Source organism: Lacerta agilis, chromosome 2, assembly GCF_009819535.1.
Source record: "Lacerta agilis isolate rLacAgi1 chromosome 2, rLacAgi1.pri, whole genome shotgun sequence".
Lineage (NCBI taxonomy): Eukaryota > Metazoa > Chordata > Lepidosauria > Squamata > Lacertidae > Lacerta > Lacerta agilis.
This window is the reverse complement of record NC_046313.1, coordinates 26,807,960-26,823,717: the sequence shown is the minus strand read 5'-3', so window position 1 is coordinate 26,823,717 and position 15,758 is coordinate 26,807,960. Positions and strand designations below refer to the sequence as shown.

Genomic DNA, 15,758 nt, shown 5'->3' with positions numbered 1-15,758 from the left:
GGGGGATTATGGGTTCGAACCCTAAGTTGGGTGAAAGATTCCTGCATTGCTGGGGGTTGGACTAGATGAGCCTCATGGACGTCATGGTCCCTTCCAATTCTGTTGGCTGGTGGTGCAACTCAGCCAATGTGGCTGATGGTGCAACGCAGGTTTGACATCTAGCCTGAACCCTCCTAAGAAAGTCAAAGGTTGCATGAATAGTTACTCTCCTAATTAAGAACCAAAGGCCTGGCTATATAATAATATTTTTGTCCGCCACCTAGAAACAGGTTAAGGATGGCTGCAGGGGGGGGGGGGGAAGATAACGATGTTTTGACTCGAAGCACAATACGTACAGTATTATGATGCCTCTGCATACCGGATCTTGGGAATCGCGTTGCGAGAGGAGGCTTCCCACGGGCAGCTGTGAAAACAAGGTGCTGGACCACATGAGCCTTCGGCCAGAATCCGGCAGGCCCCTTTCTTCGGTAGCTCGCTCTGGGCTGCGTCAAAATGTGTTTGCCGATGGATGGGGATATTTGAGAATGGAGGTGACCCGTTGTCCCTTCCCCCGTTCTGCCTGTTTGGAACGAAGCCAAGCCCTGCCCTTGGATGTCTCGCGGCCATCGGGAATTCCCCGTTTCCGGCTACAGCCGGGAGGGAGGGACGGACGGAGCAAGCGGCGAGGCTGAGCGGTGGTGGGTGGGGTGGCGCTCGGAAACGAAACTATGCGCATCCTCCAATAAGAAGAAACCGAGCGATAAGGGGGAAAGCGAAACTTTGCCGGCTTGCCTTGCCTAAGTTGCCTTGCTCAGCTGTAGGTGCGTCAGAGAGAAGCGGGCTTGGCAGAAGCGGGGAAGCCTCCTTTCTGCTGAGCTGCGGGTTAGCCATTGCGGAGTTAAGCCGTGGTGAGTAACACGAAGGTGGCAGATGCCCCCTATGGAAGCAACCTGGCCGGCTTCGCGGCGTGACGCGTTAAAACCTTTTGCAGGCACCTACGATAGAAACCGCTGCTCGCCTGGGACGCTGATCTCCAAGCGGGGAAAGGGGGGGGGAGGGTTTTGCTGTCACTTCTGCTAAACTTATTGCAATCTCGGGGGGGGGGGGAGAGGGCTGGGACACGTTTTTGTGTTCTTTTGCCCCTTTGCTTTTCCCCCCGGCGTGGGTGGCGGCGGCACCTGCGTGGATATTAAACGGAGTTGAACTGCAAAGGGGAGTGGGGCACGGTTTGTTACATCGCTTATATATAGCTCACAACATAAAAATAAAATAGAAAAATTCCTTCCAGTAGCACCTTAGAGACCAAGTTTGTTATTGGTATGAGCGTTCGTGTGCATGCACACTTCTTCAGAAGTGTATAGGACAGTTTGCAAATTTGGGCGAGGAGGGGCGGGTAGCTTTCCCGGGTCTCCGCTATTGCCCTCGCTATTGAGGCGTGTTGTTGGTTTTGCTGCGGTGGGAAGACGAAGAGGTTCCCACCTTTGTCTTGATGATATTGTGAATTTAAGCAAAGCGGCAAACCCGCTTCGTTGCTTTTGGGCTGCTCGTCGACTTTCTGTTTCACTTCCGTGAGCAGACGCTGGGCCTTTTGAACTTTGCTTTTAAAAAAAAGAGGGGGAAAAAAGAGAAGGAGGAATGTTTATGGCATGCTCTTGCCGGAGATAATCTGGTGGACATGCTTGGGAAGGGAGGTGAGTGAAGGTCTAGGAAGATGAATTCTTTATTGTACGAGAAGGGTCTCTCGTATACAGTATATAGGACCTAAGTATGGGCTGTAAAGGTAAGAAAGGAAGTGGTTGTGTACCAGGGGGCAAATAGGTGGGCCCCCTCCCTCAACTGGCTGTGGTAGTTAAGCGAAAGCCCTAGGTTTTTTTTTTTTTTGAAAGGGTGAAATTGGATTTTTTCTAATTTCACCCTTTGTTCCAATTTGTGTGGTAAAAATCATATTGCTGGAAACAAGCGAATAATGCGTTGCAAACCTAGAAAGAAGGTAACCTCAATGAATTCTGGGGTTTGTAGTGCAGGACCAGCTGCATCTACCAGTTGTAGGTGGGGTGGAGAGACAGAGGAGACTGATCACCCGTTATATTTGCATAGTGGCTGCTGATTGGGCTGTGTTGCACCATCTGGCCCGGCCTGGAGTCCAGGGGTTGTGTGTGCTGAAGTGAAAGCTTTCATCTCTCTCTCTCTCTCTCTCTCTCTCTCTCACACACACACACACACTCCCCCCCCTTACAGTATTAGATATTGGGAAGAGCTAAGGCAAAATTTACAGACCTTTTGCATTCTTCTCTTTCCTATTTCAGTTAGTAGTGTCCAAGCTATTTCAACATGTATGTTGCCAAGATGTCATTTTGACCCCAATATTCTAGTTTTATAAAATGGCAGCCGTCTCCACATGAACACCCCAAGCGCCTAGTGTAGGGATAGACCTTGTGCCTTGCCACCCTTCAGTGGGTTTTCCTGACACGTTTCCCAATCCTTTAACAGTTGCATGTCATGGGCAGAAGTTAAGTGGGTGTAAGTACTGCTTGTCTCTGCTGAGGAAGGACGGCTTCTGCCAAGAGATTTTGAGGTGTGATCCTTTTGGGAAGCCGTATAAATAAACAGTATCAGAGATGTTGTGAGGTGACGAGGTCTTCCTTTTCTTCAGCACCTTGTCTCAAGTGGAGGAGTCTGAGGAATGGAGCCAGCTTTGTCTTTTCCCATCACCAGCGTAGGTGGAATCGTGAGGCAGCAATTTATATTTGGCCTCCTCAGAATACATACATACATACATATACTACACACATATGTTCCTTTGCTGTTAAGGGCTTATAAGCCAAACTGCTGTAACCTTAATGCACATAAGTAGCTGTGCAAATAAGCTGCATTTTATTTAGCAAAATATCAGGCAGTGAAAGAGAAAACTGATGAGATTTACACTTGAATTGGGCCTTGCTGATTCAATGAGACCATTGTGGGTTGGTAGTTCAATACAAAAGCACTCTCCTGGTCAGGGATAAATTGTGGATAATGGAGTACTGACATAACGTTTAGCAGCACAGTAATGCAGTATAAGCTTTGAAATCTTCATAACTGCATTGTGTTATTTCACAATGTTTGTGAAGTGGACAGGAGAAATGGTGCTTAATCTTTAAAAGGTGAATGGCATTTCTTGTGTAATTTAAGACAGACTGCAGTTTCTCTGGTTAGTTACTTATAGGTGAAGGGGAAAGTGTCTTTGTACAGTCTATGTTCAAAGAAACCTTTTTCTTACCCAGTTTCTAAATGTAAATACTGTAATTATGACCAGAGATAGTTGGGGGTGATGCTAAATGGGCACACTAAAAAGAATAGGGATGGGCCTACAAGAAGAATAGTACCTGCAAGGGAGACTTTAAATCACTGCTCCTGCTAACCAGTTTTGAAGAAGAGACAGCATGGGTGAGAAGACCACTTATGGCTAGCTTTGATTAGTTGCATACTTTGTAGTATTAAAGTATAGGTAAACTGAAGGCAGAAACTGAGTGAGAGATGTGGTAAATGCCCTTCACCACTATGCCCACACTTAAATCAATATACATATACCATACTGCACGGCCACTCCCAAAATAAATGTTTAGCTCAAAATATTGACATGCTTAGACACCAAACTACCTGAAGGAGCGTCTCCACCCCAGTCATTCAGCCCAGACACCAGGGTGGATTTGATTTAAATCAAATCAATTTAAATCATGATTTAAATCACTAGTCAGTAAGACTTGATTTAAATATTCTGTTTTATAGAAAGACACATTCTTGCTGGTATAATCTTAATATTTACAACCAGAGGAAGGTTTCATTTTTGGAATAATAAATTTTCAGAGTAGTTTTTACAGTTATATCAAAAATTACTGATTTGGTTATACAGTACTATTAGAAATAGATATAGATAATTATGAAATTATTGTGAGCCTTAATGAGTTAACTTTATATTTGGACAACTTTTATGCTGTACTTTATTGGAAGGAGAAAAATAATCATTTTCTTAATAACAATTTAAACAATTTATTTAACTAAAGCAATAACATCATAGCATATGTATCCATGTTTGTTAACTGATGTGGTTAAACGTTGTTGTTTTGCAAAAAAGCATAGACTGAGCTTTAGCAACATGAAAAACTTAAAACAAATCCTTATTTCCCGATGAACAGCCTTTGGACTATAATGTAACTTAAATAGAAAACTATCTTTAGAAAGATTTTTCTTCCAAAAGCATTTTATTTTAAAAATCTGATTTAAATTTAAAAGAATCTGTGTTTTTTTTTAAATAAAAAGAACTTTGATTTTTATCCACCCTGCCGGACACTGAGTTCCATCTCCGAGGGCCTTCTGGCAGTTCCCTCACTGTGAGAAGTGAGGTTACAGGCAACCATGCAGAGGGCGTTCTCGGTAGTGGCACCCACCCTGTCAAACACCCTCCTATCAGGTGCCAAGGAAATAAACAACTCTCTGACTTTTAGAAGACATCTGAAGGCAGTCCTGTTTAGGGGAAATATTTAATGTTTAATGTTTTATTGTGTTTTTAATATTCTGTTGGGAGCAGCCCAAAGTGGCTAAGGAGGCCCAGCCAGATGAGAGGGGTATAAGTAATAAATTATTTTTATTATTGCTTATTAGAATATCTTGCGACAGATTTGACGCATTGACTTAAGTTTATGTCTGTTCTTGGTTAGTTTTACAAGAATTCATTAGGGTTCATGAGGCAAAATACTTTGTATTAGAAGTAGTATTGTTATTGTTATATTTACACTGAACTTTTCAGCCAAGTTCATTTAAGCCAAAGCATCTTAAAACTATTAAAATTCACTAAAAAGATACAAGTTATAAATTTGATTACGTTTTGATGTCTGATGTTAATTTTAAAATTATTGTAATTAAAACCTATCTATGCATTTTTGTGAGGTGGGTTCCTGTGTTTATAACATACTTTTAAGATACAGAACTAGTGAACTTATCCAAATCTGATTAATCATTAAGAAGAACTACATTTATTAATTCTCTATGAATATATGAAATGCTACTCCAGTTTGTTTTGTTTCACTGAGTGAAACAATATGCAATCAAGTTGTATGACTAATGTCACCCCACCCCATTTGTCTTACGTTTTCTTGCTTTCCAACAGGCTGGGGGGAAAACTTCACCCTGGATCAGCAATTGCATGAAAAGGGCTTTAAATGCCCTGAATGTGGCAGTGCTCAACCTGCATCTCACAAATTCTGCAGTGACTGTGGGAAGAAGTTAGCTGAGGCTTCTTCTACCGGCACACAAAGTAAGTGATTTACAGCCTAAACGAAGGATCACTAAATGGTGTACAACTGCTTTCCAGTATGAATTAGGGACACAATGAAAATACGTAAAAGACAGGGGAAGTTCTAGAATTATTGGTGTCTGTCTGGTTTATTGCCCCCCCCCCCTTGCCTATGAATGTTCCGGACATTGCAGAGTTGTTGCTGGCTAGTCAATGTCCTTACCTCTTCTTGTCTTTTTGTGTTCCTGTAACTCTGTATCGGAGAGTAAGAATAGTAAGTGTAAAATTCAAGTGGTACTACAGTGATACCTTGGTTTCAGAACAGTCCTGTTTAAGAACGATTCAGTTTATGAACTCCGCAAAACCGGAAGTAGTGTCCCGGTTTGCTAACTTTACCTCGGTCTAAGAACGGAATCCAAACGATGGAAGGGCACTGGCGGCGGGAGGCCTCATTAGGGAAAGCGCGCCTCGGTTTAAGAACGGACTTCCGGAATGGATTAAGTTTGTAAACTAGGTAACACTGTAATTTAATCGATAATAGCATGATATGTATATAAATTCCAGTTTGTGCATATGTTATTTCTGTCTCTGTCTCCACTCTTTTCTCCCATACCATGTTTTCATTCTCTTTTGGAGCATTAGTTGTAAAGTTAAATGCACTGTTTTAAAAACCACCAAACCCATGCCCCCAAACCTTAACTGGGTAAATATGTTGGGGTATGTGTGCGTGTAAGTCCAAAGAAGTGATTAAATTTCTCCAACAGCAAGACATAGGCTTAGAAGTATTTTACTGATTATATTGCCTCCATTCATTGCACACATATGACAAGTTCTCCAAGCTTCTAAACACTAGCAATTCCAACTTACTCAAATTTTACAGAAAGCAATTGTGCAAACGCCTGACTCTTGCAATTTCCCACAGTTCTCTGTTCTCCGAACTGCCCTCTTCTCTTCCTCAGGAGTGTGATTGTGGGAGAATATCTCATATACAACAGTACGTGATAAGTCACCCAGCAATTAGATAAGAAAACCACAAGCCCCTTACAGCTGCACTTTGGGGGGGGGGAATGAATGTCCAGCTTTCCCCCCTCCAGCTTTTTGTCCTTCACTTGCCCAGCTTCTGCACACTCCTAACACTTACTTTACCTCATGATTCCTATTACACATCTACTATGCTATAAAGTGAAGAATGCTAAGGCACTCTGCAATCCATGTGAACAAAGCATACAAAAACCAAAAATGCCTCTCTGTCCTTTATCTGAGAGATACCATCTTAAGAATATAACGGTGGTAACAAGAGGCTGCTCTTCCTCCTCACCATGTCATCTGTAGTGGGGAAAAAAGTTTGACAAGCATAATTATGGCCAAAAAATGCTCAAATGACACCACTGGAGAAAACCAGCTGTTAGAAGGCTTGTTATGTGACCTATTTATTTATTAAAACATACTGCCTTCCTTAGACAAAATGCCAAATGCGACTTACATTTTAAAAAAATCAAATAGGCACAGCCAAATGGGTTGGTAGACATTAGTCATACAGCTTGCATATGTGTTGTTAACACTCTGTGTGAAAAGAAACTGAAATATTTATATACAGCAACAGATTTAAAAAAACACTGCAGACAAAATTGGCAATGGTGCAATAGCCACAGAGAAAGAGTAACTTATTTTGCTGTTGTAAATTAATGAAAATTTCTGCAGTATGATGAATGGGATTCGCTAATAACATGACATGTGAATTAAAGAGACAGTATCTGAGATGTGTTGTTGCATCTGAAGACTGTCCGGAAAGACAAGCATATGCACTTCAATTTCTTCATTGAACCTGGGGTTCACGCCTGGGAATTAAATTAAATTAAATAATTAAATAATGCTGTTTGTGGGCCTGACAGAAAATTTACTGACTTCTGTGTCTTAAAATGTTGGTTCCTGTTCACTGAGATCCCCAGCCCTGCCTCTGAACCAGTGCCAGGCTTCTCCTTGGATAACTTTCTGCAATACTTCTGTTTCAGTTGCAGAAAACAGAGATGCAAAACTGACATCAGTGCTGGAGATGGAGCCTGGGGGCGAACTAAGGGTGGAAAGCTCCCCTGCCTTGGGATCTTCCGTTGATAAGCAACCACTAACTGGGGAAGCACAAGGGGAGCCAGAAAAATCTTTGTCTGAGAGCCCTGGGAGTCAGGCTTCTCACACACAGAAAAAAGTGAGTACATTTGGGCACAGGTTGGGCATAGTGCAGAGATTTCAGAAATACAAGCTTTTGCTTCCTGCTGTCTGTTATAGCCGAGCTGTTAAGTGTGCTTTGCTGGGTGTACTTACTGATGCTTCTTGAAATGGCCGATTGGTTTAAAGTTGCTGCATTAATAGGCAAGCAATTACATTTTGCTTGCAAATGCTAAGCTCTCTGAAAGCAAGGCTATTTTTCAACAGGCAGTAAAAGTTGAGAACGATGTTGACTGGAATGAGTTGAATGAGGATGATAACCCTCCTTCCAGAAAAAGGAAAAAGGAGAAACCAGACCTATATGAGGGCAGCAGCCCATGCTCAAGCCCGCAGCAGGTAGTTTTTCCTATGTGCAGTGAGTAATTAAGTAAGTAAGTGAATTGGTCTGAAGTATCAGTTGCTAGTCAATTGCTGCTGTGAATTGCTGATTGGAAAAATGCATTTTTGTCAGAATCCTTGACTACCATAGTTCTTGCAAACAGAAAACCCTGCCCAAAATCCTGGAGAGCTGCTGCCAGTCAGTGCAGACAGCACTGAGCTGGATGGTCCAATGGCCTGATTCAGTCTAAGGCAGCTTCCTATGAAAGCTAGGTTTTCTCACCCATGGAAAATGGCAGCTATGGCTGCATTATGTTTCAGATTCAGATTCAGGTCCAGTTTCAAGGGAAGCCCCACAAATAGCATATTACAGTCATCCAGTCTTGAGTTCACCAATGCATGAGTCAATAGCAGAAAGTTATTCCTGTCCAGGAAAGTGCATAATTGCATACCAACCAGTTGATAGGAGGTGCTCCTTGCCATGGATTGAAGGACAAGTAATTAGTACAGTCATACCTCGGTTCCCGAACGCCTTGGGAGTTGAACGTTCCGACTCCCGAATGATCGAAAACCGGAAGTGAGTGTTTGGTTTTTGAATGCTTTTTTGGAAGCCTGAACATCTGGCACAGCTTCCGCTATTGTTTCTGGCGTGCCTGCGCAATTGAAAACCAATCGAAAACCGCCCCTTGGTTTCTGAACGTTTCGGAAGTTGAATGGACTTCCAGAACAGATTATGTTTGACTTCAAAAGAACAGCTGTAATAATAATGGATGTGCCTAGGTCTCTTCCAGTTCTGATTTTGATAGCTTAGAGTGGAAGCATATGCTGGGAAGGTTAATATTGAGAGGATGTAGGGTGAATGATCTATTCTTGCTTTACCTCTGAACCTTTAAAAGCAGGGTTTCTCCATTTTAAGAGGTGGATGATGTTGTTTTTTGTTTTCCATCATGCAGAAAAAGAAAAAGAAGAAGAAAAAGAAAAGGAGTCCCTCAGATGCTGAAGTTCAGGACTCTTCGATGACATCCTTGACAAGTTGTATTAGTTCAGCACCACCCAGTCTTGATTATCTTAGCCCTGAAGTGACAGATTCAAAAAACCAACCAAAGGAAAGTCAAAGCCCAGAAGATAAATTGACCAAATCAGACAAGGAGTCGGCTGGTGACAGTGGAGGTCAGATTAAAAGTAGCCCCTTAGACATAGATCAGAATCTAGCAGTTGTTGCAGAAAAAGATGTTGGTGATAATGATTCCAAGAGTCAGGATAGTAATAATGGTGCAGCAGACCAGCATATTGGTGCTGCAGTTGCAGAAGAGAAGATGGAGGAGGAAAGCTCTGAAAAGAATGATGTAATTGGTGAACAGACAGGTTCTAGTAAAGGACAAAGTAAGACAAGTTCTACTGCAACTGGTCTGTCTCAGGGAAATATATCAGATACTCAGACTTCGGTTGCCACACAACCTAATTCTGATGAAAATGCAGAGAACGTATCTTTGGACCCTCGCTGCAGTGGTGAATCTTCCGAAAATAAATTTGCAAAATCAAGTACAGAAGATCAAAATCGGGAAATTAAGACAACTTCGTCTGAATCGGAAGTGAGCCCGGGTCGTAAGAAAAAAGTTGAAGAGACCAAGCAACAGACAAGTGCTTCGGTTTCAAAGGTATGTTGCCTGCAGTCCAATTGGCTGTCTTGTGTGGGCATGTGTCTGCCTCTATTGCCTTCTTGGGTGTTGTCCTGAATAGGAGAGTTTGAGCTGCATGTCATCCATCTGCTTATTAATGAAAGTAGACATTGCATCTCTAGATGGCCTCCCCTAGTTGTTTCATGCAGTTGTTGAAGAGAGTAGAAGGCAGTATCGAGTCCTGCAGGCAGTAGTGGACTTTGTGGTGTGCTGACGCCACTTACCTAATCTCCTGACAGCTGTGCCGCTGCTGCTTACTGGGGAAAGAAGGGCGAGGCAGCATGGATGTTGGCATGGAGCAAATCCACCAGCACAGCTAGTCCTAGCACCATCTTCTGCAGTCTACAATCCAGGATGGGCTAGAACCACTGCAGAACTGTTACCTGTTAACTTCATCCTAGAATGGTACTACCAAAAGGTGCTGTGCTTGGTATCAAAAGTTGTCGAGAAATTCAAATAGGACTTACAGACAGAATCAGCTCCAGGTTTCAGGGGGCCCCAAGCAAAGTAATTCTGCCCCTGTTGAATTTATCAGGCATGGGGCAAGAAGCAGCACTGAGAGGAGCGCTTGGTTGCAGTAAACAAATCATCCTTGTCATCCTTCCCCAATGTCCTTGGTGATAAAAGGTGGGTTAGTCCCTTGTTTGCTGAAGCTTCTTTAGGGGCCAGGATTGATATTTTGTTTTTAAAAGGAGTCCATTTAGCCTAATGGAGACAAGCTCCCTGCTCTGGACTGGATGGTTCCCTTTCAGAATCTTTCCTTTGTTGCCCACTGCTGTAAAATTTACTGAGGGATTGAAAAAGAAGCTGTCCTTTTCTGTCCTCCCAATTCCCCTGATTTTGTGTTGCATAAGTGCATTGGGGAGGGGCTTAAGGGATCACATGCTAGCTTGTCTGATCTAGTTGCATAGCGCACAGTGCCACAATGGAGGAAGATACTTAAAGGCAGCCCATCTAACCTGACCCAGTGAAGAGCCAGGTGTTACCACCAGGATTCAACAGAGGCTGCTGACGAAGAGATTCATTTGTGTGAAAACAAAATATTGTGGGGGAGATATCCCCCACCCACCCGCCCGGTCCATGGCTTCTAAAATAACCCCTTCTGATGACCTGGCTCAAGCATAGTTTTTTCATTGGGAGCCGGGCACAGGATTAAGCTCGCCCCCAACACATTTTTTCCCCAAATTAATTTTATAATACCAAAAACAAGCATCACAGTCAAAATCATACATCTTAATTGACTTCCCTCCACTCCCCCTCCTGGTTCCATTATTTTATACTTCTTCATAAATGTCCACAAAACCTTATATTCTTAACTATCCCAATTTTAAAACCTTATTCATGTTGTTACAAGTGACCTTAAAAAGTTCAACTAATGTAAAAGCCTATACACAAAGCTTGCTAAATATGCATTGAACTCCCCCCCCTTTTTAAACAAAACAATGTCCTTTTTCTTTCTAGTATTTCAAATTTGTCGAGTATGTCCTGCATAGTTCATTAGTTTGTTTTGCCAATCTCCTTCATCTTCTTTGGCGGTGGCTTCTTCTCTAGGGATGGGCTGGTTTTGGCCTGGCGTCCATTCTCAGATGCAGGAACAAAGTCTTTTGCATGGTAATTCCGTTAGGTCCTGTATTTTTCATAATCATAGCTTCTGGTTTTTTTAAAAACAAAAGTCATTTTCAACATTCTCTTAAAATCTTTATATATCACTTCCCAAGCCTTAATAATTTTACATTGCCACCACATATGGTAGCCTCTCATACCTTTTACCCACCCTTCCTACTTCATCTCCATCAACCGTCAAAGCTTCCCAAATCAATTCACACAAGGTGTCATTTTTGTCATAGACCACCCTTACTTTCCCTTGCATTTTCCTCAGACCTCGTACCTCAGCCTTTCCCATGTTAGTGGTGTGTGCATTCACTTCTTTAAATTGTCCCACAGCCTCTGAAAGTAAATTAGTATTTTCCCAAACTTGAGAGGCTGCCTTATCAGCATTTTGCTTTATTTCTTTTGTCTCATCAAACAATTCTCTTTTAAATTCTAAAAGCAAGTAAAATAATTCATATTTCTCTTGTATTACGGCTTTGCTGGTTTGTTTCAGCATTAAGATTTTTTCTTCTGCCATTTCTAATTTGAGATTGGGGGGTGGGGGGTGGGGAGAGTTCTCTCACTGTTTCCCATATTCCCTTCTAAGATTAAATTCCAAAACAAAAAGTCCTTTCCCACCAGGGAAAGTGTTATTTTGGCTTTATCAGTACTTTGTCAAGGCCATTTCACTAGACTCAATAAAATAACCCAGTACTTTCAGCCTCCCCCCTCCCCCCTTCTACTTTGCTCACAAAAACAAATTTTAGCAGATTTAACAATTGTATATCCCCTTCTTTACATCCGTTCACATGAGAGTAATTTTTAATTGCCAATATAAATAAAACTGAATTATTTTAAAATCTGATTTGGGCCAATATTAGCAATGAATATTATAGTCCTTTTTATAATCTTGATTTTAAACCAGCTGTTACCTTTTAATAAAATAAGTCCACAGTTATAATTCCGTTAGGTTAGATGTCTTCAGCACTCTGGAAGCTCAAAAACTTCTTTCTCACAAGTAGTGTAAATTCAGAAGGTCAGTCCAATCTTTCTTCCTTAGAGGAAATTTGTGATATTCTTCCATACAATAACAGTGCAGTCCTTCTCTGGTTTAGCCTCCATTTAAAGTCAAGTTCAATCGCAACATAGGATGAATTCAAGTTCAATGTGTTGGTTTTTTTTAAAAGAAAATCTAGAGATTGGTATAAGTAAGAGATTGGTGAAATCTTTTAATCCTTATTATTCATTAGCTAATTCATCTTCCAAAGTGAAGTTCTCAACACTTCACTTGTATGTATTTCGTGCTCATAGACCCAGGAACGGGAGCGGAGTTGGGTTTTTTTTTTTTGCTAAATCAGTCAAATTAAGCACTCCTCACCTTTGCAGTCTGCTTCAGTCTTTTGGAAAGGTAAACTGCTCATGGCTGGATCGGAGGCTTTGCTCTCTGTGAAGCCGTGTTGGTGCCTAGCTCACTGGCACACTCAGCTTCCTTCCCACTCTCCCCGCCTGCAGGGACCGGTAGTACCGAGCGGTCGTTAGTGAGCCGCAGGACCCTGAGACACCTCAATGTCCTCTTGGGGCTTTTTTGGGAGGTGCATCGCCTTTGCGCTCTTCCCCTTTGGCTCCATAGGGCCAAATCTGACAGGAGCTGTCAGATTCGCGGTCCGCTCACCATCTTGCAGAAACTTCTAAAATAACCCATTCTGATTACCTGTCTCAAGCATAATTTTCTCCTTGGGAGCCGGGCACAAGATTAAGCTCCCCCCCCCCTTCAAGCCACAAGGGACTAGTACATTTTTCAAGAATTTTGAATCACATATGCCTATGTTATAGAAAGTCAAGTTGGATGAACAGACTAAATCAGAAAATGTCTGTGAAAAACCAGAAGAAGCAACAACTCCAGCAGAAGGATCTGAGAAGGGAAAGACTTCTGCTGCTGTGAATCAGAAGAAGCAACAGAAAGATCAAAAGACTAAGAAGCAGCAGACAAACCAGGAAGTCAAGCAGAGGTATAGCACATTTCTGTTTATTTCAAAAGTGGTGTTATATTGGAATTGGCCAGTAGCAGTTGTTGCATAATTCGGATCCAAAAGGTTAGAAACATTACCACAAATACTCATTGAACACCCTTCACTATGTAGTGTTCATAGATCTTTCCAGTGCCACCAACATTTCATTAGTACCATTTCTAAAATACTATGATTTCTGTAAAGCATTTTTTAAAAGACTGCAATGGATAAGCTAACTGTTGGAGCAATCATTTTTACCCACACATTATTTGTGTATTGATCAGTACATTTTATTTTTTAGGAAGAAGTAGGAAGATAATAAACATTACACCTTTTAACATACCTGCTTGTTTTCTCTTTTGACATAAGACACTTAAGGGTAGAGCAATCCAGATTACAGGAAGCCAGTTTAATTTACCTTGGGATAAATTATGCCAGTGTGACTTATCCCTATTCCAAACTCCACACAGAAGCCTAATGGAGGGAAAGAAGTCTTTAAAGTTGAGTTTGACTTATCCTACCCTTTTTGCCAGTGTAACTCTCACTGGGTTGCTAGGTCATATGACTGAGGTGGACAGAATTTGGAATAAGGTTAAATCTGCCTCTCCACACCCCCAACATGCCCTGGAACTCCCCCCCTCCCCCCAGGACTAAAAGCCTCAGTTCAGCTGGCTGAGCCAGGATGGAGGACTTGCCTAGAATATCTCTGGCTAAGCCAGCATGAAAGCCTTCAGTAGGAGATTGCCTATTCCAAACATTACTCATCCTAGTGGATCTTGGGTTTGGATTGCTCCCTTAAATTGGTGACAGCCACAGCTTCTCTTGAGGTTGTACCATGGCAGCCCAGATGTAGCTCCACCCTTGCTGGTGTAAAGTCTTTGCATCTTATTTGGGCAGAAGTCTGCCTGCTTATGTACTGTTACACATATGGACTTGCTATGTCTTTTCCAACACAGAATTGATGTAATATACTGTAGTCTTGGCATAGGTACTGCCAAACTTTGGAGACTAAGATGCAACTGTTCTTACCCTTGGCAGAGACAATATCCATTCAGCTTGGAACTGAAGTTGGGAGGGTGGAGGCTTCTTAATGGCTCTGCACTTAACACTTAGAGCCAAAACAAATATCCAGCTGAACTTTTCGGCTTGGGGGGCATGGTGGGCAAAGGTATGAAGGAAACATATAGTTTATTTCATTTGCCAAACCCTGACACCCTCATCACCCTGGCAAATGGGGTGAAAGTATTAGTGAACCCTGTATATATTGGTCAACTGTTAATTTCAACGGGTCTACTCAGAGTAAAACTTAAGGAGAATGGCTAAATTAGGTCTATTAATTTAGATGGTTCTGCTCTGAGTAATGCCTATTGATTTTCGTTCCCAGCAATTGCATATTTTGGATTCTTTGAGCATTTGTTTGCATTTTCTGACCATAGGAACTATCTTGTATAGAATAAGATGCATAGTTTGAACTGAGTTGTGAACCTGGATCATACTGTTTGGTATAATGAATATTAGCTGAAATTTATAGGAAAAAACTTGAGTTTTGATATCTCATCATCTGTTCCTTGAAGCTTCTGAAAGAGTTCTCTAATTTTATTCATACAGTGATACTTTGTGTTTCTTCTTGGGAGTTTTCTCCCCCTCTCCTCTCCTCTAATATATAGAGTTGTGGTGTGTGGACTCTTGAATGCCATGGAACCGTTTTCTGTTCTGATACATTGTGGTGCCCTTCTCCATAAATTCACCAAAACATCGTTATACTGACTATTGTCTTCTTCACTGTTGCAGCCATGTGAGTTCTGATGAAGGCGTTACAGTATATTTTCATGCTATACTTTCCAAGGACTTCAAGTTGGATCCTGGGAAGCACAAAATTTTTATCAGGGCACAAGGCATATCTGGCTATCTTAACTTCAGCGACAATGTCTGTGAGATGACTTGCACAAAGTGAGTACAATTTTGTGCATTCATGCAAACTTTGGAATGGATTCATAGGCCAGAAAGAATATTGGTATATGTAGAAGTGCTAAATGATGGTAACAAATAATAAGATCTGTCAAGGTATTTAGTCTCCCCTTTGACTTTTTCAATGCCTCAGTCTAGCATTCTTGCTTTATCTTTTTCCAACTCTGGAGTTACTAATTCCCTCCCGGTTCAGATAAGGCAGTTTTCATTAACCAAAATGTGATTGGGCCACACTGATTCAGAACAGATGCCTCCTTTTAAACCTGCCTCCAATAAAACATGATGACCAGAGGAGAAATATATTACAGAAAGAACAAAATTATCTCATGAGCAATGTGAAAGTGTAAAACTCCCTTGCTTTTTTTACTATTGCCAGGAGGTATGATGTTACATTTATAGAATTGAAATGTGGTTTTTTTAAAATAAATGCAGCAACATACAAATGTTGTTATCCTTGTTACTGTGAAGTTGTAGCTGTGACTCATGCTATGTAGGGTACAGAAGTATTGCACTCTGGCTACTAAGGCTGCTTGTCCTCACATTGCAATAATGATTATTTTTTTGTTGATTGTTCCACTGTTAACCTCTTGAGAGTAGGATACCATGTATAAATAGGGGCCAGTGTTTAGAATAGTATCTATCGTTCAACATGGGGGGAAAGTGGTGAGTTGTGTGTGTGTCTTCTGTGTGCATATCTGATCCAGCAACACTTTATTCTGA

At 41.6% G+C, this 15,758-nt stretch overlaps 1 protein-coding gene across 1 annotated transcript; it reads left to right on the top strand.

Moving 5' to 3' along the window:
- Nucleotides 1-787: 787 nt before the first annotated feature.
- Nucleotides 788-15,024, top strand: LOC117038949 (E3 ubiquitin-protein ligase RNF213-like). The gene is made up of 6 exons (XM_033135945.1): nt 788-887; nt 5,126-5,272; nt 7,264-7,454; nt 8,746-9,450; nt 12,895-13,070; nt 14,862-15,024. The coding sequence occupies exons 3-6, from the start codon at nt 7,305-7,307 to the stop codon at nt 15,022-15,024; spliced, it is 1,194 nt and encodes a 397-aa protein (XP_032991836.1). The 5' UTR covers nt 788-887; nt 5,126-5,272; nt 7,264-7,304.
- Nucleotides 15,025-15,758: the final 734 nt, after the last annotated feature.